This window comes from Echeneis naucrates, chromosome 15, assembly GCF_900963305.1.
Source record: "Echeneis naucrates chromosome 15, fEcheNa1.1, whole genome shotgun sequence".
NCBI classification, from domain to species: domain Eukaryota; kingdom Metazoa; phylum Chordata; class Actinopteri; order Carangiformes; family Echeneidae; genus Echeneis; species Echeneis naucrates.
Genome location: NC_042525.1, coordinates 11,528,587 through 11,553,437, shown reverse-complemented (window position 1 = coordinate 11,553,437; position 24,851 = coordinate 11,528,587). Strand labels below are relative to the sequence as shown.

The window sequence follows — 24,851 nt, the reverse complement described above, 5'->3', positions numbered from 1 at the left end:
ATGTATAATATTAGCTGTTGGCATTAGTATCCTTGCCCCATTTACATTACCAAGGCTGTTTATTGTAAATAATGCTCCAAAGCTTTCACAACTAAACATTTGACACCAGATTGTAAAATATGTGGCTCAAAGAATGTGTGAATTCTTTATTACCCTGACATAGCAGGGCAAAATAGTTCTGGGCATTGGATAATGTGGCACAAATGCAAAAATGCCTAAAGGTGATAACCCATCATGAAAAAGCAAAGGTAGGCCGATAGAAAATTGCGCTCATGATCGTGAAGTAGCAAATGCGTGCCTGATGAATTTTGTATGGTGTCAAATAGAAACAGTTACTAGTTTACAGACATCTTATGCTAATGAACTTATACTGACAAGGTAACTAACCCTCTCTTGGGCTTTTCTCTGCATATAGAAAAAAATCTAATGTGCAGGAAGAGGTTCCGCTTCTGGGAATCTATTCTGTATATTGAGTTACTCATAATTCATAAGTCATAAATGCTTCCAAAGCAGAAGCTATCTATTTCCATATTATATTCCTAGAGGGAAAAGAGATTACATTCATTACTACTTTTTTGGAAAAATTATTTTTTAATACAATTAAAGTCATTTAAATATCATCCATCTCTACAATGGGCCTTCTGCATTATCTTCAAAAAATTATGGCAAGGAAGTATTATTCATTAAAAATGCTGAGCGAAATCATTTTTTATACTGAAGCACACACCATGGCTTTGTGTTAGTATTACACATCAATCAGTGGAGTGATATGAGGAAAAAAATATCTGACCTTGTTTTTTTTTTTGTTTTTTTTTGTTGTTTTTTTTAAACTGAAACCATAAAAATTGATGTTGTATGGATAACAAGCGTTAAAAGGTTGTGTGTAGTATTCTAAAACAAACAAAAAGAAAAAACTTCTGGAAAAAAGTTTTAGATGAACAGTTTTTTGTTTTGGGTTTTTTTTTTCCCTTTGTTGCTTCAATATTTCCATCCATAAAAATTGCACACCGGAACTAATTAGTGACGAGGGATCTTCAAGGGAGGTGGTCTATTATTATTCATTGAAAAAGAGTAAACAAATGCATAAATGTTAATGTCAGAGGGTTCCTATCTGTCCAATTAATCTATGGTGGCTCCCCTGGGCAGTCTAATTGTTCAGCCATATTTATTTTGTCTTGAGGGGAAATATGCAATTAAGAATTGTGACCAAAAAAAAAAAAGAAGATATTTTTGTCTTTCATTTTTCTTCCCCATCCTTTTATTCTTGTCTTCTCTGCTTTCTTCTCAGAAAAGAAAAAAGAAAAACAAATGAAACATGGGAACTGGTTCATATTGATATGGCCCATCCCCTGCTCTTCCACATTCATTCCCATCTATGCCATTCATTCATCTATGTTCCTTTTTGAAATTCTGAAAGTCGACGGATAGACAGCTTAAAACTTCCTAGCTATATGACGCTTTTTCAAAACATAAAACAGGTCACACGTCACAGGTCCACTGACTGCACACATGCCAGACCATCATCTCTCCAGTTCCAGGCCCCATGAAGCACACTTCCCCTCTTAAAAAAAAAAAAAAAAAAAAAAGTGTCTCACATCATTAAACCCACTCTTCACACGTTCATGTATGCAGCGTTGATTCCTCAATAACATAATAGCATCCAATTCATCATTCTCCACTCCATTACCTTGCAAACATGGGAGAGATGGAAACTTTCACTTGACTGATGTATCATTTTAACATAAGGATCAGGGTGAGCAATCTGTCGCTGATGATGGTGCAGTGCATTGCAAGTCATTGTGGCTTCTGTGTGTGAGGAGCACGCATCAATTATTGGACTGGTTAGAGGTGGTAAAATAACTAAGCACTTTTAAGTAAATCAGAGCACAGAGCTGCATGGATCAAAATCTCCTGATCATTACCCTTAGCATTCCTCCAAGATTCAGTTCAACTGCACACAATCACATTGCACAGTTGTGAAAATTAATCTAATATAGACAGGTCTTTTATACCCCCCCCAAAATAAATAAATAAATAAATAAATAATCACTTTCCCTATATATTCTCCTCACTTGCAGACATTTTTCAAAAACACTAAACAAAAAACAAACAGCAATATCATGCTCCCATAGAAAAAAATGTCTATACAAACAGCCCTGGGGATCAATTGTGCTGTTGCCTCTGTGTTTAAAATTCAACATGGTGCAAGTACTGCAAAACTTCCCCTCCATCGGTGATGTCATATGATTCACTTCCTCTCTACCTTGTTTGCCAACGCACATCTGGATTTAGTATGACCAAATGCTTTGTCTCTTCTGAATGTGTATACCTGATGTGTCTGTGTGTATGTAAACAGTCCTGACCTTTTGAACTGCATGCATCCAAGCCTTTTGTTGTGTTATATTGTCTGAGGCAGCAAAGCTCTAAAAGACTCCTGTGCAGACAGTATCTTACACATGTGCACAGATATTAACCAATTATTTTCAGTTGAAACAAATAAGATGCTTTTAAAGAGGCAGGCCTTCATCTTAATGGAACTGGAAAATACATGATAAGATCTAAAATGCTGTTAACCAATGGCTTTCGTTCAGGAGCTTCTACAGCAATTTCCCTATCTGTCTCTTACATCACCTGTACGGGCTGACAGCATGCTGAGCGATATTGCTAGCATCAACCACATCAAATTAACTCCAGAGAGAGAATGAAACTTACTTACTGAGCTGTGCACTCTCAGGCAGAATCATTAGTTGTCATGGGTCCCCTACAAATGACCCACTACATTTCTGGCACCAAGACACAGAGCAGGATATGAACCAAACACAAAGCAATTTATGCTTCGAAAAGGATTTCTCATTAAAGCTTTTATAGCAAGCTTTTGTCAGAAAAAGCTTTACAAGGTTGTGTGTGAAACTTGATTAGTAGACAGTGTAGGCTATACCTTTCGAAGGAATCCCAATTCTGTGACAAATTGTACACTGATGGTCATCTTTTGTCATAGACAAATGATATTAAGTGCATTATAATGCACAATTCACACATGAATTTCATTATCTTAAGAAACCTATCAATGTATAAGTAATGTAATAACTTGCAGAACAGGAATGTGCTTTCTGTCGATGCAGACAAATGATGCCCAGGATGAATACAGATATTATGCATCATCAACATCTATAGGCCCATTCCACCACACCAAAAACTCCAGCAGATAATGTATTTTCTACTCACCTAGATCTATTTAATAGTTCTTTCCCCTGACATCCTACTGAGTACATCAGTCTGATTTACATTCACCAACCAATCAACTTGCAGTTTAAGTCCAAGCCTGTACTGACTCATAATATATTTACAATATCTATTAATAAATAAATGCATTCAAAATATTTCTTATATATTTAGAGGAATTTCAGAAAAAGTATATATTGGGTTCAGAAGTTCACTGAGATATAAAATGTCATTACTTGATATAATGTAATTTTATCCTATACAAATTTTAGGGTGAATTTTGTCAGTTAAGTTATTGTGTTCATTCATGACAAAGTTTTGTTTTTTTTTTTTTGGATTTTTCCAGTTAACACTACCTTGATCGTTTGAACAGCTATTGCAATCAGGCTATCCTTAAGTCCAAGTGGACATCTGTGCTATGTGTACTAGATTTAAAAATAAATACATAAAAATCCATTTAGGTGTTCCCAGGATCGCACCTTCATAATACATAATGCCTCAGGCATCAGCTGGTTGCATCACCTCTGTGTTCTCATACGGAAGTGCTCGGAAACCAAACAGAAAACAGCTTATGCTTACAGCATCATAATTGTTCTGCTAGCAAGCACTGTTGATGGATGACTCACTAGATACAAAAGGTGTCATGTTAAAAGCTGTTGATAATATGAGATTCTACTCTGTTCTCTTTCCGTGGATGAGAGTTTAATATCTGTGGCAACAGCGAGATGCACAAAACACTAAAACACATCCTGAACATATTGCTGTGACAAGAACTCACTATCCTCTCTGCTGCTGAAGACCTCTAAAAATAGGTTTACAGCTCTGAACCCAATAGATGATGTTATATGCTGACACACAGAATTAGTGTATTAATGAACTTAATTTCCCTTTAGGGCAGATTTACAGCAATAACTGGAACAAATCACATTTGGGCACATTATTTCTCAAAATATATGAGTCTATCCAATACATTCAAACTTAAGTGGTAGGTATTTCTAGTGTAATAAAGACATTTCAATAAACAACTTGGCCCCTGCTACACAACTTATAGTATACCAATAACATCATGCAGTCATTTTGTTATGGGTCAGATGTATGTGACTTGATTTAAATGGAAATTGTTGCTTGGTAAGAACTGCTGTTTTGACGATGATCTTCTGGAGAGCTCTAACTCCATAAAATCAATCACAGTTTTGCACAGCTAGGGAGACAAAAAGTGATAAGGAACTAATGAGGGAGAAAAAAAAAAAAACAAGACCATGAAAGAGACCCTGGGTGAGTTTCAATGCTTGGCTCTGATCCCACAAGTCAAAAAACTACTAGTCAAATCTTTTCTCCGAGCAACACCTAAGATTGCCCCCCCCTCCTTTTTTTTTTTTTTTTTTTTTATTAATTGTCCTTCAAGATCAGGCCAACATTTCCCAAGGGCACTCACCATTATCCACAAACTCTTTGGCTAACTAATTAAAGAGGGCAGGAGGAGCTAAATGTGGTCACGACACCTACAATGTCAGCAAGGGAAAACAGGTGAATTTCTTATGCAGACCAATACTCAAACAGACAAAGTGTGTGTTTTGGGATAGCTGACATTTTGCATGTACACAGTATGAAAGAAGACCAGGGTAGAACTGGCTGCCAAAGTATTGCATTTCCAATCTAAAAGATCAAAACCCAAACAGCAGGTAAAGGACTTAGAGCCATTGCAATTACGCACTATGAAAATCATGGATGGTAGGAAGGTTACTTCAGCTCCCACCGAGTCAGTCAAATAATGATTGAGGAAGGATGATTCATTTCAATCATAGATCCATAAATCTTCTGGATTATCAGACTGGAAAGATCAGCCAATTGCATATGAATTAGGTTTCCCTTCTTTTTTTGCTGGCCTTGTTTCTGTTTAGTTTCTTTTGTGCTTGCTTGTTGATGTATTATTCCATTGAACACGACCAGCAACTAACAGGTTCGATAAAGCGACAATTCTGAACTTGATATAGGTTGTATATTTTTTAGTAAGATGTTCTTCCTGCACTGCAATAATGTAAATTATTGCATACAAGCTACACTGTATCAAAACCAAAGAAAAGTGAGTGCGTCAAAAGAGCTAATTATGCCCCTTACTTGTAAGTGACTAAGGTTTAGTTTTGTAATAAGGTGACAGGCAGAATATGTGAAGAGGAAGGAGGAGGAAGACATAAAATTTGGCTGCAAAGTTTGCTGCTGTTCGGTATTCAGCATCCATCTAGTTCCTGACCTTGTGCAGTTCATTAGGTCAGCATGGGTTTATTCAGCTCGTCTTTAATGGCACATTAAATTCCTTTTAACAAGCCTGATTAGGCATCTGAACTGTCTGCCAAAAACAAGGAAGCAATTCTTTTTCACATACATGTAAATAGTGCAGCTCAAAGACAAAGCCACAAACAGTTCAACTTATGTTGTGCTATTGACAGATCCAATTAAAGTGCGAAGGAAACCTGGGTCTCTGTTTGGCTGATAATCTCATTGAACAGACTGAATAATAACAATGTGTGTACCTCTAAGGTACCACACATTGATAGAGATCTTGGCATTGTCAGCAGTGTTACTGAAAAGGGGTGCATCAGTCCCATAAAAAACACACTGAGGACATTTCTATGGGGATTTCTCTTGTCAAAAGCATAATGATGTTGTTTAGATGAGGTGTTTCAAAGGGACTCTTTTCCTCTTTTCTTTTCCGTCACAGAAGAATGAAAGGAAATATTCTAACTGGGAAACACATGGTACAGAGTCTGCTTACATCCTGCTTAGTGGAAAAAAATATACCCAGCCCAAAAAGACGTACAGGACGCCATCATAAAAATTAAAAGACCTGAAACCAAAACTATATGCCCAAAAGTACTACTCCTAATGAAATAAAACACCTTCATGTTTCATCCAGGGCTTAGCAACCAAATTTATCAACTTGTAAGTACTGAAAATATACTAGGATTCAACTCTACAATTAATGGCAAAGAAAATGTAATATCATTGCAATGCATACTTCGTACAGACCAAAAATATATCTACACACTGAAAACAGGGTGTCCAACTGCTTAAAATGGATGCCAGGACATATTCAATTTTCATAACCTGTTTTTTCTTCTTTGAATCTTCTCTAATCAGACAATATGAATAATTACATGCTCAAAAAGGAACTAATTGTAAATTTAGCTTTTGCTTCAAAGCATTAACAGCTGTTAACCAGTCTAGAACAAATATTAAATATTCAGAATCAAACTTCAGTCCCTGCCAAAAGCTGTCTCCAGTGATGGAGCGCAACTCATGTCTCTATTACAACTTTTCACTGGTTGTCCCCGGCCTTTTGTGTCACTTGCAGACTTACATTGCCCCGAAGATGTAGAACCACCCAAACGATCAATTATAAACTCTTGTTGTAAGGGAAAATATGACCAAGAGTTTGTCTAATGACAAGTACAACCCCCAGCAAGAAACAACGTTCAATGACAGAGAAAACTTAAAAATAGCTCTGCAATAAAAAAGGCATTGTTTCTGAATTCAGTACACAAGTAACAACCAATCGCCTATGATGGGTAGTATAAATTGTGTATTTTTGTATAAATGACATGGGTGATTCAGTTTTCTGACTCTCCTCTACTTGGTTAAACTAAAGTACTTACCTTGATTGGATACTTGTTGGTTGCTGACGCAGTAATTGCTATGCATCTGAAGCTTAAAACTGTGGTATCTCATTAAATCAAAAGGAAGGATGTCAAAATGAGCTAAAGAAATCAGAAATCTTCCGGCAAATGTAGAAAACTTCACTAAGTCCAGCTTTACATCTTTACATCTCACTCTCACTTTCTTTTTTTCACATTCACACAGGCACCTTGTTCACCCAGACAGTGCTATTGAGACCTTTAATCAAGACTAATGTGAAATGTCCCATGCGACCACCATTAATCATTTGAAGCAGGCCAACTCTGCCATTGATCAATGCTGCACATCAAAGCAGCTGCTGGCCCAAGACTGCATGTCAATCCAGCCCCGTTGCACCGTAGGACCCGTTAGGCTTTGAATATTAAATATGACAAAGCCATTACTATTTTTCTAATGGAAAAAGAAAACATGGCAGAGTGATGGGTAAATAATTTCACTATTTCAACCATATAAAGATGTCTACTCTGACTGAATTTGAAAAATGTCATTAAAATTGGATGGCACATGAGAGCAGCTGGTCTCTGTCATGTCTTACTAAGCTAACATGATGAGGATGACATTTGTGGCTATACCTTTTAAATGTAGCACAATGTGTGTGAAATATGGAAGCGGACCATGACTTTTGAAATGAATCCAGCAAGGACACAACAAAGGTGACCTGACCTACATCACTGAAGGAGAAATTAAGTGGAATTGTTTTTGCACAAAATGCAAAATTTCAAGGTGCACAAAAAGAAACTGATGACACACTTATACACATCCACAAATTGCTAAAACTGGATTTGAATTCACTTTTTGTTTACATTTTCACACAGTAAACAAGCAATAGTTAATCCACACTGACTCAGTAGATCTGCACTTGTCTTGCTGTTGCCAGGTTCCCCTGGAACAGGGCCAAGTGCCTCAGAAACAGCAGTTCATTAATTGGATATAGTCATGTGTTGATATTGGTGACAACCAATATAGTTTCACATTGGCCTCAGAACAGGTGTGCCCTGCAGCAGTGCCAAATAATCGAACTGCATAGGCTCAGCACATTCAAGCAAAAAAAATAAAATAAAATAAAATAAAGGATGAGCTGTCGCTGAAAACCTGCTATAAATCAGCACAAAAATGCACCACTTATTAAGCTCAAGAGTTTGGATCTATTCACTTCCACAACCTCAACTTAATGACTGTTTGTTCTTGTTACCCTTGATTCAGCATTTTTTTTTTACTCTACAATATTTTTCCACCTTTCTCTGTATGTAGCATTAAAGTTAAAACACTTCCAAAGTTTAACTTCTCTACTCGTCATCTGCAAGACTAATACAAATCAAAACCATGTTAACACTGAGGGAAATACTCAGACAGATGCTATTTTGTAACTTTATAAAAGAAATTTACAGAAAATCCAAGATTCATAGACTGACAACGTCAGGGCCGGACAAAACCCAGAATTAAAAAGATATATATATATATATATATATATATATATATATATAATCATTTTGCAACACATCCCTAACAATAATGCATTTTTTCAACCTAATCATTAACGAAGTACCAAGATATCTCAAGTACACTGATTTTATTATAGTATAGTAGTGTGGATGTATTTGATACAAAGTGCGAATCTGGGAAAATATACATACAGAAGAAGAAGAGATATTTCAATAAATTATTCTGAAGAATATCAAAAGCATCTCCACTTGACTTTGTGCCTTCTAAACTTTACTTCTCCTCCAGACAGAATGGCTGATTGTTGGATAACACAGACATACAGGGAGGTCAGAGACCACCTTTTCCAAACTTGTGAAGTGATATCAAAGGACGCATCTGGCCAGACAGGGAACAGGCCTCAGGCTGGTGATGGATGACTAACAGCTGATGCTGGGGTAACTAGAGGTTACATAGAGGATGGGGAATGGAGGGTTGTGGCTGTGTGTAATATCTGGAAAGTAAAAATATAGGCCATTTTGGTCTTCCAGATATACCACTGATGCAGGTCTCACCAGTTGCGAACCATGTCCATAATTGTCAATATCTGCATTCCAAAGCAGAAGGTAGAACTGTACAGCTCCATTTGACTTGAATACAAATTGGCAAAGATGAATCAGGGAAACCTGAATCAGGGATGCCATTATTCCTGTGACATAAATTTACCTGGACATGTAACTTGGCCTTTACACCCACTTTCTACTGGGTTTAGAGCAATCTTTCATCTCTATGTGAACAATTCCAATGTATGTGTATCTACACATTTATATATACTCCATATGACACCCACCCCTCCTTTCACAATTGACTGCTTTTTTTCTGCTGTCTGGAAGGGAGTAGAATGATGAGATGAGATAAAAATGCAAAGGAGAGGAGAACACAAATGTTCTCAGAGCTCTCTTCCTCTTAAGTCTTTATAAGCTTTCATCTGTTGGTCCTTTTGAGAGACTGAACCATAAAGTAAGTCCAATCATTGGGGGATATATTATTTTTTCCCTCCCTGAATACACCATCATATGCTCAGACCCATACAATTTCTCCAAACTTGCATTTATAACTCCAGCCAGACAGGAGGGATGGGTCTCTCTTTTGGCGCCATGTAATTAACATAATAAATATCTCATCTCCATTGTCACGGTGTTCACGATATGGAAAGTGAATTAAAAGGGAAAACTCACTCATTTTTCTCCAGCAACAGAATCAGCTGTTCACCTTCTGCATGAACCAACACCTTGAATGACGCAGGATAACTCTGAAACACAAAAAGATGACAGGAGTATTAAGGTAATGCCTGGATCTCACCCATCCTGCCTTTGAATCAGTGTGTGTGTGTGCGTGCGCGCTTCACTTTGCCTAGGCACGTATGTCCATTATGCAGGATGTAGCAAGGCACAATAGTGTAAGAGGAACAGGAAGAAAACTTCCACTTCTACATTTCCTAAAGTTTGTGCATCACACAAAAGTGGGTTCACTGGACGAGGTTAACAATGTAGCTAAGCAACCATCCTTAAGATTTTCATGAAAACTAATTTTCCATTATTGTAATGAAGCGATGGGACAAAAATGAGAATCCCAACCAAGCCATTAGCTGTCTCCATCTAATGGAGATGATGGGCTGCACACCTCCAAATCCTGAGCAAAGTGTTCAAATTAACAGTTCCCATGAACGCACTGTGAGCAGCATGTCATAAATATGCAGTTGTTTTTTGTTTGGAAAAGGAACAGATTGACCAGTTTTGTTTTATTTCTGACAAAACAGCTGCTCCCCAAGTTTTTTTTTTTTTTTTGAGTATTAAACTAGACTTGCGGTAACTATAGAAACCAAGGGTGTTGCCAAATCAGCAAAAAGATGAAGGATTAGAATTTTTAATTCTGCTATAAATTACAAGGGGCACAACAAGACACAATTGCTTAAAGCTAAATATTGGATGTAAAGCAACTTTTAAAACCTGGAACATGAGTTCTATGGCATCTTAATATTTAACCAAGATAGTAAAATGTATTAGCAAGAACAATAGTGATGAACATGAATGTGATCACGTTGTGCCACTGATTTATAATAGCAAGAGACTGAGAAAAGGAAGTGATGCAGAAGATTTCATTCACAGTGTCCAATGTCATGTGAGATTTGGTCCTAAATCAAATTTCAAAACAGCAATTTCCAAGGTAATAGCTTTAAGGTGACTTCAACAGTGTCATCAGAGTGAAGAAGAGTGCTCTTGCAGCAGGACACAATCAAAGTGTATTAATGCCTCGGGCCCACATCATCATCAGTTCATTCTTGTATCCTCAAACCCACAAGAAATAGACAAAGACAGCCAGAAAATTTTAAAAGGATTGGTGTATCCTAGACAGTAGATCACTACAGAGACATGCACTGTGAATAATCTATGTCTCATCAGCTGATATTTCAACCATACTATACAACCTTTTCTCTGTGACTTTTTTGGTTGCAAGTATGTGTGTGAGAGTTGATGTCACATCTGTGTCACATCGAGCGAAGACTGTAAGTAATGATTGCAATGATTTATGTCTCTTGATAACCTTATATTGGCACAAAGGGCAGCTACATGAATCTGTTAACCAGGGAGCTCTTGTTCAACACAGTGTCTGATGAGACAATCAGCAGCTACCCCTGTAGCAAGTTTGACTTGGGAAGGATCAGTATGTGGCATACTGTAAAACTTCTGTATGTCCTCACCAAAATGCCTTATGTCAGCAGTAGCTGATGGATAAACACATCCAACAGAGTTGAAACAGTGTGGATAATTAACTCTATTCAATTAAAACTTCCTTCTTGGCTTCATGGCATATTAAGAAATGAGCATTTGGCTGCAAAATAAAGTCTATCAAATGGTGACTTCCCTGCAACAGGAAAAATGTTAGATTTCTCAGGGGGTTTTCAACACCTACGCATTTCCCTGCTCTGGAAAAGTTTTTTCAGTTGTGGGGGGATGCCAAATTTCAACATTTCCTTTTCCAGCTGTGGTCCATGGCACTGAGAGGACGAATCAAGAGAGTTGAAATAGGGCAGATTTAACTGCAAGTCTGTATGGTGTCTCTGCACAGTCTACAGTCCACTACAGTCTGTTTACTTTAGAAAATCAAGCAAATTGGGAAGCAGGCAACAGGGGAGGGAATCACATACTTTGGTTGTGTCAAACTGAAAGCCGGACATATGTGCTTGGCTGAGCTCTCAAAAGCACACTGGCATAAGCCAGGCTGCCATTTTCGCCAGCTTATTAACAATTAAGCTGGTACCTCTAAGTGACCTTGTGTGTATTTACCCCAGCTGTGAGCTGGCTGAGGGGTCTGTGCTCGTTGCCCCTCAGCAGCAGAGGTACAGTGGTCCCACGGCGTTCTGGCTTGGTTTCTTCCTGTTGTTGTCGTCTAGTGTTGTTTGGACTACTTCCTGTTAAAAGATCATCAGCACTTATTAGCTTGACTTGAATAATAAAACATCACAGTAGAAAGTTCTCAAAAATGTGGACAGTAGATTTTGTTCAACTGGGATGCAGACAAAAAGGTCACGAGTATGGGCCAAAATTTATAAGATCTCTAATAATTCATGTGTGCCAATAATGTTACAGAAACAAATAAACTCCTCAACAAAGTACAGAAGCCTTATAGACATGGCACAGCACTCTTAAAAATCGTGCACAGTGCTACAGAGAAAGTAATAGCGCACTCTCATTCCTGTGAGATGTGTTGTCCCCCAGAGGGCCTCTGCAATAGGACTACAGCCACAGACGGAGCATCAATAATAGATGCTCTCACACAATTTATACAGAACTCAGCCTTTATGATACACCAGACAGGAATTGAGTTTAAAAAACAAGTGGTAGGAATAAAAATGTCCTTTCCACTTCTTATATTTGTTTCTCTCTTTCCCGCTTTCATTTATTGTGTATAACTAGTCGGAAGCTCACATTCTGCTCTGCTTCTTTTCCTCTCCTTTCAAGCTCTTAGTATACAGTTTTACTGCTCATTTAAACTCTTGCTGAAGTGAAATTGACAAATTTAGAAGCCAATTGTGCTAATTAGTTCTTAAAAGACTGTTCATTAGGGATGCAAACAGAAGAGGATGTATGTATAAAATAAGATGAAATATAATAAACTGGAACAGTGGCTCCCAGCAGGATGTGGGATTAGTCGTCACAATTCCCTGTACACTCTCAGTGTCTGTCCCGGCTCATCTCCCACTGAAAACTATGGCTGTCCCTGGCACTTACATAGTCTTAGTAAACATGTCTTTATTACAGCAGGCTCAACAGGCCCATGTTAAAAACGCAGAAAGGGGTTGTGGCGATTGAGAATGTTTCAGGGTTCACACTAACTGCAACTGAGACCGTATGCCGCAACTCTGTTTGCTCTGCGCCTAAGGTCCAGGTCGGTTCGCTAATCTCTAGTGACGAGCACACAAAGCATCTGTCTGCATGTGCATGTGATGTGTAACGTAATGCAGGGGACAAGAGTTCAGTAGTACACTGAGGAGCGGTACTACAGTCAGACGTGTTTTATTAACTCTTCTTCTTGGAGAGGTCTTCCTTTTAAAGTGCTGCGTGTCTTATAAAGCCTGATGCATCTTTTGTTTGAAGACCAAGTTCACCACAACTGCATGTCTTATAACTTCAAACAGCCTGTGACGGGAGTTGCCCTATACTCTCAGCATTGCCCAGACTCTCCATTCTTCCACAGTGCCTAATAAGCTAACAAGGGTATAAAAAGGACCTCCTAGATTTAATAGGGTATTTGAGCATGTGCCGACGGTAGTTTGTTTTTTAGTGGTGCATGAAAACCACGTTAGACAGACGGAGCAGCATGACTGAGACCACAGGCTTAGAGTGCCATTAAAATGGAATTATAAAGGAAAGTCAGGCAGACTTCTTGTTTGTAAAAAACTTCAACACCTCCACTTGTGCCCCTTGTAATTCATTTAGATCTCTCAGATACTAAATTTGATCATGTTGATTAAATAATGCCACTTCAGAGTGGACTCTATGCCTGAAAACTAATCAGCACAGAAGAGGTATTGTCCGACCACATCTGGGGGCAATAGTGCTGTCATGGAGGCAGTAAGATAAACTGAATTTCAAACGTTATGAGTCTTTCCTCAAAGGCATTCATCTACTTGCACTTTTTCGAGAGAGCAGAGTTAAGATTCTCATCACTTTCTCACTACTGCACAAAATGCTTTTTCGATTACTGTTTTTTTTTTGTTTTTTTTTTATTCTGGAAAAACATCAGAGGTTTCAGATATAATTCAACAATGTGGCAAGCACAGTGTGAAATTTATTGACCCTTTTTAATGTGTGCTGTGTGATGATGTGCAAAAGTGCCACATGGTGCATGGGTGCCTTTCAAGGTTTTTGTGTGCAGCAGGCCTCAGTATTAGCTTGGATAAAGATTAAAGTTTGTATGCTGTATCTGTCACACTGCCTTCAAACAGCAAAGAAATATGACATTCCTCATCATTCTCATGGGGTCCCTCCACTTTGGGAACCTTTGAAATTGAAACTAAAACTGGGTTAATCCCATATGTTTTCTGGAGAGTATCTTCATTACTAAGCCAACCACAGTTGCATCGCCATATTGGACACAAGAGAGACTCGGCTGCGGGTCATACCTCTAAAAAACAGCCAAAAACATCTTTTTTTTCCCCCCTCTCCCTCTCCTTAAATAGCCACACAAACCATATATCTTTCAAGGCCAACTCCACTTTCATGAACAAGAGTGATATTTTTTTAGCTGTTTTAGCATTCCACCCAAGCACGAGTTAACTAATTAACCAGTAGGCAATGTGATTTCAAACAAGACTTGAGGTCCATTTTACTCAGCAGGGAAGTCACACAGTCAACAACATAAACAAACCAAACAAGGCACAATTACTTCAAACAGAAGGCACTGCTGGAAAGCAGACAAATATCTGCTTTATTATGCCTACTTAACGTCTTACCACCTGCATCAGAGATATGCTGATGACTCTTACATTTCATCTGTCTTTTTGGTGGGGAAATGTGTACAGACTGTGGGTCTGTTTAAAGTGAGAAATCTATACATGCATAATGGGGAAAAAAAAAAAAAAGCACTGATGTGGCATCCTGCTTGGAATTCACACCCAATATGGTGTCTGCTCAAGCGGCAGTGTTGGAACAGACAAGACAATAAACAATGTAACCAAGGTCACAGCAAGCAGATAAAAGAACACAATACACAAATCTATAAGCAAAGGTGTTTAGATACTAAGAGAGTTAACTTCACAGTGGTACTCGGAAGTGGAAGAACTCATTCATTTCATGGAGATTAATGTGATTACACAAGTGATTACACACAATCATCCACTGTAAGATTAAAAACGGTTCCTACCATTTCAGCTGGAAGGATCTTTTTTGCATTTTAATTTCACAGGTTTTGTTTTATTGACTATACAAATTTTGTTGGTATTGTACCAGACAAACATGCTCCACTATGTCTGGAGATTATGAATTGTAGGCTGGAGTGTCTCTTTATTACCTTAGCACTTACAGTGCAAAAAATACACAGCAATGTTTACCTTAATCAAAATAGTTGCAGCACCTGCAATTTGCAATTTCGCAAGTGACCCTATTGTAATAATATTACAACAGAGACATGACATGAGGTGTTCAGTTGAGCTGAGCTGTGGAAGGCCAAAGCACAAGATTCACACACCCCTGTAGACCTGCGTCCACTGAAATGCATCTGTGCCCACGTGTACAAACATGTATTCCTCTTTGTAATTAAGCATTTATGCACTGCAGCACGACTGTGTAACTGCAAGTTTGTTCCTGCTGACATGTCTGATCACGTCCTCCATTGACCTGAGGAAGAGTTTCACTTTTACCAGACTAAAGCACATATTTCTTGGTCATAAAATGTGTCAACTGCAATTTCCAGCTCCATTTACTTACACCTTTCCAACACCACTACAGGAACATGTCACTGGTTCCTACGGAAACACTAGTCAGCCGAGCAGTCACTGAGACTGAAACTTGTACCACATGTGGCACAACAATCAACCCTCTTTCAAAGTCACCAATGTCTTCCTCTCGATATATTGACATGAAATCAGAATCAAATGCAGCATTCGTACACCTGCCACACAGTATGATTGTACGTTACTCCCTTCACTGTGCCATGCAGTCCAACCTGTTTATATTTGTATTCATTAAGTGCCTCTTCTCACTGAGACAGGCTTTCCTTTCATTCACCTGTCTATATTCACAACACTGAGAAAAGACCTTTCATAAGATCAGAGGCTGATTATAAATTTCATAATGGTCAAGATTAGACAGAAACATAGCTGCATAAGTGGCACCCCTAGTGATGACTCACTGAAAAACACGATTCAAAAGGAAGATGACCACAAATGTTAAAAAACAAAACAAATAATTTTTATCAAAAGCAGTATAGGTAAGTTCAACAGTTTGAAGCAGTTCATACATATTTATTTCACAATTGCATGCTAGATAAGTGTTATCACTGCAGACAGGTGTGCTCTTTTATACTTTTTTTCCCCCACATTGACTGATATTCAGTTACTGCAGATTCTAATTAAAATCTGCAATCATTCAAAATTAGTCATTTTAAAAATGCTTACTAATTACCCTCATGTATTCAGAGCAATGTTTAATGTTCACAAAGGTAAAAAAGGAATCAACACCTTCACACACTTGCTTCAACCCAGGACATCACTGCCACTTTTATCTGATAAAAATAAAGCCAGCAACTGCGTGGTTTAGAATAAAGGCTGACTAAATAAGAAAACACCCAGCCTGGCCTAATGCAACAAAGTCCACCATGATTGTGTGGTAAGGGTTGGATATTGTCATGATGCAAAGAGACACAAAAAGAGTACTGGTTGAGTGCTCTGATTCAGTGGCAATCTTATTGTGTGGGGTTTTGTTACTTCTGCCTCAGTTGCCCTGCGTCCCACTTTATCTCACCTAAAAGGTTTTCATCCTTAAGGTCCAGGTTGAAGAAAGGCACTCTGCAAACACCTTAATTGGAGACTTCTATATACATCCAATTACTGACTTTGTATGAAAACACCACTGACCTATATACTGCAATGGATGCTGCACCTTCATTGTGCCCTCAGAAACAAAGAGCCCATAACAAAGAGAACGTTCTATGAGGCACTCTTAAAGCTTGTGTATCTTAACAGCTGTTCCTGGAAGTAAAAATGGTGTCTAACTACTCCTGCAACATCAATTAGATAGCGACACTTGGAAGGTTGCTCTGACAATGATTAGAAGAACGTGTGAGAGAGAGCGTGAGACATCAACACAATCTTTCAGACTGTTTACAGTACTGCAGGTTGTCACACGAAGTCTCATCACAGTGTGAAACCATGCAACAATTAAAGCCTGGGTATCCTTTTCTAACAAAAATTGCTTGCAAAAGATGAAATGCTAAAGCAAACTTTGGGCTTTTTCAGCTGACAAAACCAGAAAATAATCAACTGAAGCAAACGTATAGCTTTCCATTCTCTGTAGAAAGTAAATCTACAAATGTATTTTTTATTTCATCCCTGCCTTTCATCTTAAGCAGAATAATCAACCAGCTAGCTCACACTATGTTGATTTATTCATGTTCTACAGCAATAAGATGGAAATTACAATATATTCTACAATATTTTCAGATAATTGGTAAGACTGATATTTTCAAAGTTCTTGAATGTTCAAAGGCAATCTCCAAATTCCCTTTTCAGAAACATTTACAATATCAGCCCTGCTGTTGTGGTGGCCAAGGCTGTGAAGAGTTTGTGTGTCATGGTGGAATGCAGCCCTGGAGACACCCAAGGTATGAGAAACACCCACAACACAAGATGTTGGAGGATACAATCACAAAACTTTATATATGTTGAGTTGGGATCAAAATTGGAACATGGGTGGGGCCCAACCGATGATTACTGAGCATATTAATGCGATAATGTGTTCTGTAGCAACACCACCATATTCTGGGTAAAAGTAACCTCTTTATCTAGGTTAAAAGCTTGCAAACTTTATGTAAATGATTCAAATTGTCATCAAGATTTTCCATATCAACCAGAAATGTCATGTTTGCGATAGAGAAAAAGTTATTGAAATATCAAATTTGGAAGGACTTGGAGATAAAAAAAAAATTACACTGTGAGTGATCACAGTTGACTATTTCAGATTTTAAATCTGTGAACAAACCAACTACCAGAACAACAGTGTTGTGTCACCATTCCCAGTGCCTGCTTGATCCAAAAGAAACATTTTTTTTGGGAAAGGCAGAAAAAAATAGAAAAATAAAGAAAAGAAGAATACAACTGACATCTAATGAGGTGCAAAATAACATGTGTTTCTCATTCACAGTGTTTTGAGACCATGGTGAAACTGAAAAGTTGGGCTGAGCAACCCCCCAAGTACAAATACCTTTTGGAGGAGTTGAGAATTTAAGTATTCCCTAATTTCAACAACCTCTTCATTTATAAATCCCCTCATTGCTCACTCTTTCCTGTGTTGACGCACTGAAGTAATGAGCACTGAACTTGAGAAGGTTTGGATTCTCAATGTGGGACCCCCAACAGATACATTACAAACAGCGTTAGTATTAACCATTATTGGCCTGAGAGAATAAGCTACATGGTCAATGGCTAACAGTGAAATAATGGTAACAGGAGGCTTTCGGGGGAGGGGTGGTGAGATTTGCTTGTGTGTCCTATCCTGTGGGAGTAGAGTGGAAAAGCCAATTCCCATCTTGTCCTGCGCAGATTTGGGCATTATGTCTCACAGCTATGGGGATTTCATCTTGGGGGATTTGGGGATTAACAAGAAGTTATCGCACATTCTGGGTCACCAAACAGCCATACATGTGGGAGACAGGGTTCAAGGAATATGGGATTTCTTAACCATACTAATAGTCTGATTCTATGAAAGGCGATGTCAGTCATTTAGTCAAGCACTTGGATTCTTCTGGAAAGGTTGCCCTGATATTTTGCGCAGTTATAAGCTTCAGAGGATGAATCCTAATGAATGGATGTAGCCTCAGGTTTAATTTGCTGGCATTATGAAATTTGAATTTGTGATTTGGATTAAAATGTCTAAAATACTATCTGATACATTGCTATCGCATTTTTAAAATAATGTCTGCAATAACTTTGGAAATCCTGACTCTTTTTTTTTTTTTTTTGGTGTCACCATCTGGTCCATATTTCCTTTTTTATTTTCTGAACTTAAAAAAACAAAAAAAACAAACAGTAACACCATTATAATATAAATGATACATTTTCTATTTAGCGCTAGTTTGTGCATTAGCTAACTCGCTAATCATCTTTGAAGATGGCAAACATTACACAGCATGAATATAGTTCAACATCAGTAGCACCGTCAGTGTGAACGTGTAAATGCACTAAAATTTGCATTTAGCTCAAAGCACCATTTTGTTGGATGGGGCTTTCAGTTTGATTTAAGATCACTTCAGTGGTTGCAGATGACAAAGTAAATAGCGATATAGATTTTCTAAACTCTAATAACAGTACATTGTTGCTAGCAACAAAGATGCCTCTTTCCAGTGCAAGGAAACGAGCACTAGCACTGACAGGCCCCAAATTGCTCAAGGCAAAGCACAATAAAGCTCTGAATCACAAGTTTTTTCTTGGTGTTCACTTCATCCTTCAAAACATATTCTATTCTTCCATCAAGTTTTCCCAAACCGTAAAAGCAAAACTGATGGTTTAAGAGCAAGGCTAGACCTCAATCAACAATATCTCACAACAAATACTGACCCTGACAAATATGTGATGATCTTTCCGTTGCAAATCTATCAAGCAGGGTGACCTGTTTGTTCAGCTGCACAATCTAATTTCATGTAACATCAGTGCACTTTATGTCCCTTCTTTCGTCTAAACAAATAATAGTTGAGAAGAGAACATGCTCAAAGAAAACCAAACAACCACAAATCCACAAAGTCCTCCCCCATTTCTGCTACTACACCTCCATAGCTACTCTTTCAATTTAAATGTGGAAAAAAAATGTGACAACTGCATGTGTGCACTTCTTGCAAATCAAATATCTGACTTCATTCTGCATTCTAGCATAAATAAACAGTTCGTGTTACACAGATAAGTTGTGACAGCAGAGACTCTCTGTTCCCTTCATATCCTACAGCGATTCATCTTTCTATTCTTCCTCCCTTCGAGCCCCAAAAAAGTAATATTTTTCCCTTCATTTCAGACAAAATTGTCTATCCCATAAAAATATCTGCGCTTCACAAGAGTATGACATATTCAGTCACTGTGGTAAATGGATGAGAGAGGTAGCTGACTGCCTTTACACCTGTCTCTGGGCATGCAGCTTCACAGAGACATGTAATTGAATGGGCTCATTGAGCTGTCTTTGTTAATCTTTGTGATATTTAGAGCTATCTGGATCCCGAAATTGGTGAATTTGTAAAGATATATTTTGTTTTCTGGATTAAGCTGCCAGTTTGTCTTGCTACTACACACACAGTCACACAATTATTAATACACAAACAAACATTTGTACCCTGGCACGTGCGCTGTCCCATATACACAAAACCTGCTTATCATTAAGCAGATTACATTTAGCAGCCGAGTAAAAATATCATCCTGTTTAGATGATGCAAATTTGGGGGGGGGTTACCCACACTCATCTATCATCCCCATGGCTAACTGCTGTCTTTTCAGTAAGTGGTGATTTCCAGCTCTTTTGTCGTCTAGAAGAAAGATTTCTCTATAGTTGTACAACACATCTTTCACTTACCACACACCTTACAATTCTCATATCCTCATCCTTATCTCAACTTGCTTAGACACAATGATATGGGTCTCTGAGTTGTGCTCATGCAGCTGTGTATAGTGTGTTTCACGTTTTCACAACATCAACTTATTTGTCATATGTGATCCTGTCGTCCTCCATCAGAATGGCCTGTTGTGAGGCTAAATCACACTGATGGCTATAATGACTGATGATGCTCAACAGAGGGAGACACTTCTGTTTCTGCTGCACCCCCTTGTTGCCAAAAAAATCAATGTCAGTATGTCCTCAAAATGTCAAGTGACAACCACCCCAAAGGTTTAAATGACAGAGCAGAGTGAGGCTGTTCCCTGATAAAAGAAAAGGTTTGTTTTAACCCAGTGATATGTTGTTCTGCCATAGTTCAGAGAAATATCTGAGAAAACGGAACCGAGAAGCGGGTCATGCTCCTCTGAGACCAAAGGGACTACGTTTGCATCTGTGTTTGTTTTCCAGGGGAGCTGAGGGCAGGTTTTATTCTGCTCTTCTCCAGTTGTTTAGACAGCAGAGACATTCTAATCTCTCTAATTAATTCCTACTGATGCTGCGGTCTGACCAGCCGACATCCTGAAATCTCATCCAGGTCATTTGCTTCTGTCTCTAATTATTTATTGTGTTTCTTTTGCCTTGTAAATTTTCAGACCCACAGAAAAGCAGTTAATATGTATAGGAAAGACACAGAGAGACAGGCAGACAGAGAGCCTGAGTCAAGCAAATTTATCAAAGATTTGTAAATTCGGCCTGCTTCATTCTTGCCCTGTGGTTATTTTTGCTGTAAAAGTTCAGAAGGCAATTGAGCCCTGAAGGGTGATAATTTGAGAGATGTTTTTCTCAAATTCACTTGATAGTCTTGTCTTTTTTTGAATGCTACGATTTGATAGCCAAGCAAGCTGCTGATTATCTGACTTCAACTTTGTAGATTAATCCTTTTTGAATTGTGAGCAAGTTAGGAGAAAATACTACGACATCTTGAATAACTGAATCATTATGGCACAACTGGATTCTACAATGGCATAACTCAGTTAACACCCTTGCTTACCTCTGAGCCACTAAAAGATTTGACCCTATTCTTTTTAGGATGAGGTGAATTTAACAGCCTGTGATGAGAATTTAATTCCCTCAATGAAAACTGACTGTTAACTTTTACAGTGCTTTCACTTGTTGAATTGCTCTTGGAAATGTACTCACTACTACTGGCTTCAAGGCCATGATACACTCAATAAGACACTTCCAAAATGCCTCCAGAGAAAGTCACTATCTGATGCATTACTTACTTCACTAACTGCAAGCACAACACAAAGTTTGAACTCTATCCAGGTAACCAATTGCAGCTGAGTGTTGGCACACTCAGTAATGCTGGCACAGGAGGCCGTCAGTCGGCTCCAGTCCATACGATGCCAGATTTTGAGTTTTTGGGGGTGCAGTCTTGGGCTGATTTGGGCTCAGAATGGGTTTCAGTTAGCAGCACTCATGCTAACTCTGGGCCAGCATCAGCTCATGGCATTGCCTCAAGTCTGGCTGATTCTGGCAGGGGATTCACCCCAAATCAGGCTGAAGTCAGACCACTGGTGCCAGATTTAGGCCACTGCTAAGCCAGGCTTTCTGTCCCAAATGGATACCTACTCCTTTGCATCAACATACACCCTTGGCTGCTTATTAGTCCCAGAAAATACCTGATACCCTTTACACTGCGTATGCGTATTATTCAGAAATAATGTCTATGATTTGGAGCGTATGATTTAAAACTGGGCCAAACATTTGGCAGTGCCTGTTTCACTGTGTCATCCTCTGACATGACTATGGTTATGGTTTTCCTTAGGTTAAAACACAATAAAAACTTGGTTAAGTTATGTATAAAGCAGCTTTAAGTTTAATAAAATAATTCATTACGGAGGAAATTATTGTTCATGAACAATTTTCACTTGGAAACAGCAAGGGAATAGTGGTTCCAAGTGAATGTGCCAGTTTATCTTCCCATCTTGAGTCCCATTTTTTTCACCTTAATGTCATTAAACAACAAAAGATTACATTTCATGAAAATGCTTGTTTTTATTTTAGAACTGGGGGCTAGTTAAGATTTTGGGACAATCTTGCTACCTTAATTCAAGGTCAACACTAGCTCACAGACAGTACCATAATAAAAAAAAAGTGATTGTACTGTGGAGAGAGGCAAACCTTTCAGAGAGAAGATGAAGTCAATATCCTGCTGACATCAAAGAGCTGGTAGTACTGCCCTACTTCAATTCTCACACTACACCTTAGAACTATTTTTACTCCCTGCATTCATATATCAGTTAACTGTCTGAGTGGGGGCTCTAAAGACCCCACATTAAGATGATTTGTGCTGCAAACACTTCCTGAACTGCATCTTTCTATCACTTTGCCTTCATAGGTATTTTTAAGGAAAGATTTGCTAGAATATGAGTGGGACCATTAATGACATACCCTCAGGGTTTATAGCAGCAAATCTGTAACAGTTAACAGTATGTGCACATTTTCTAAGTGTGGTCCTGCATTACATTTAACTTTTTATGGGTGAAGTTTATATAGATTGTTAAGATTAGACATTAGTACAGTTTTTACCTTGGTGTGGACATTTTTAATCAGCTCTTCTCAGGACTTATGAGCATTCCGCACCTTGATGTGACAATGACTTGAAGCTTCACTGAGACATGTAATTGAATGACATCATTTAGCTGTCCTTTTAATCTTTGCAATATTTAGAGCTAGTTTGATACCAACATGGGTGAATTAGTAAAGATATTTTTTGTTTTAGGCATTTATCTGCCAGATGAACTGGCAGATAAATCCTGAAACTACATGCACAGCCAACCAATCAATAATGCATAAACAAACATTTGTACATTGGCATGTGCGCCGTCCCACAAACACAAAACCTGCTGATCATTGACTTATTCATTCAGCATTTTAAATTTAGCAACCAAGCAAAAATAACATCCTGTTTGGTTTCATGTTAACAACCTAAAGATAAAGCTGTATCCTGTTGGATGTTAAACTCATCTGTCCATCCCGACAACAGCCAGACTTCCCTTTATTGTTCCATCTGAGCAGAAGGCTGGATCTAAATAAGCAAACAACTTGTCCTCTGGCTGCCTCACATAAAAAATTCACAGGATGACAATGAAAAGACCGTTAAGAAGAGAGAAATGTCAAATGTGCACTTCTATGAAGAATTGTGATATTAGTCCTTCAATTATTTACATATAGGTAGGTATATTGCGCAATGTAGCACACATGCAATGAATAGAGGTGCTCACACAGCATTTGTCCTGATGGAACATGGATGAAATCCAACCCAACCCCTCTAAAATTCCTGAACAATTTAAACCAAATTGTGGCTTGACATCTGCAGTGTTACGTGAAATTAAGCCAAGTGGCTGTTGAAATAAATGTTCAACAGTTCTCCTACTCACCGTCTTGTGCGTTGTGAACCGTGTTTTCAGCATCATCTGTCGCCGTGGACAGACACCAGAAGCGGAGAGCGAAGATCACAAAGACAAAGTTCCTCCGCTGCCTCCAGGTCTTCATGATGGGGCTCAGGCTGGGCGAAACGCTCCGGTCAGTCCGCCTCACGGATGCCGACGGGAGGTCAAAACAGCAGAACGGTTCACGGTGGTGGGGGCTTCGCCACAAGTCTGACCAACGAGACACGGCAGGCTGTCACTCCCAGGAAGAAGCTGTCAGAAACTTTTCCGTACAGCAGCAGACATTTGGCCGGGCACTGTGTGGGAGCGAGACGGCGGAGTGATGCACGTGCTGGCTGGACGTCTGTGTGCGCGTGCTGCTTGTGTGAGAAGTATGGCGGTCTGGGAGATGGAGCCGGAGCCGGAGAGCAGGTAGCATCAGGGGCTGTAGGCGAGCAGTGAAGCGGGCTCACCATCCCCACTAGTACTGGAGCTGCCCCGCTCTGCCATGTGCGCTCCGGAGGGCTCCGGGTCCTAGCGCCGGATCTAAGGCCATATCCAGTCCGCTACGTCCAATCAGCTGTCTGTCAGCCAGCCTCCGCTGGATTTAAGCTCCCACAACGTCCCTCTTTTTGTCGTCATACCAAATCTGGCTAATGAAATCAAGACATTCCAAAAAGTTTTGATATTGTTTTACAGATGAAGACATTTTTTATTACATTTACCTGTAAGACCTGTAGTTGTTAGTTGGTATTAAATAGATGGACGGATATCTGGTTCTGCTCTCGGGACAAAATGGCGACAGTCCTCCACGGAAGTAAAGTTTAGTCAGAGTCCAGATTAAAAAAAATAAAAACATTTAAATTCGTTACCGTGTTTTCATATGGGGTACTAACGGAGTCCCTGAACAAGGCTCCAAGCCTAAAAGGTGATGTTTCATGGATATACTCTTATTATTGCGGGATGTCATGTCTGAAAAATGGCTCCCAGTTTGTCCGTTAAGAAAAGTACACCTGGAAGATGGCTGAGGTCAAACAATCATTTCCGCTTTCGAGCACTGTGTGCAGGTTATAAAAACTGCAGCCAACAAAGAGAAACCCTTCATTTACATGGATCTCAATACAGTAAAAAATAAATAAATAAATAAAATAATAATAGTAAAAACATTTTCAACCAGGGGGGCTGTCTGCATGGCTTTAGAACAGTGAGGCAACAATTATAGACATTT

At 38.8% G+C, this 24,851-nt stretch overlaps 1 protein-coding gene across 2 annotated transcripts in view; it reads right to left on the bottom strand.

The window, feature by feature from the left end:
- adam12b (ADAM metallopeptidase domain 12b) overlaps positions 1–24,024 on the bottom strand; it is a 65,284-nt gene extending 41,260 nt beyond the window's left edge. For both annotated transcript variants that reach the window (XM_029520854.1, XM_029520855.1), the window contains exons 1-3: positions 23,633–24,024; positions 11,682–11,806; positions 9,573–9,646 (exon numbers count right to left, since the gene is read on the bottom strand). In XM_029520854.1, coding sequence (XP_029376714.1) covers positions 9,573–9,646; positions 11,682–11,806; positions 23,633–23,747 — 314 coding nt within the window. In that variant the 5' untranslated portion in view covers positions 23,748–24,024. The remainder of the gene's footprint in view (positions 1–9,572; positions 9,647–11,681; positions 11,807–23,632) is intronic.
- Positions 24,025–24,851: the final 827 nt, after the last annotated feature.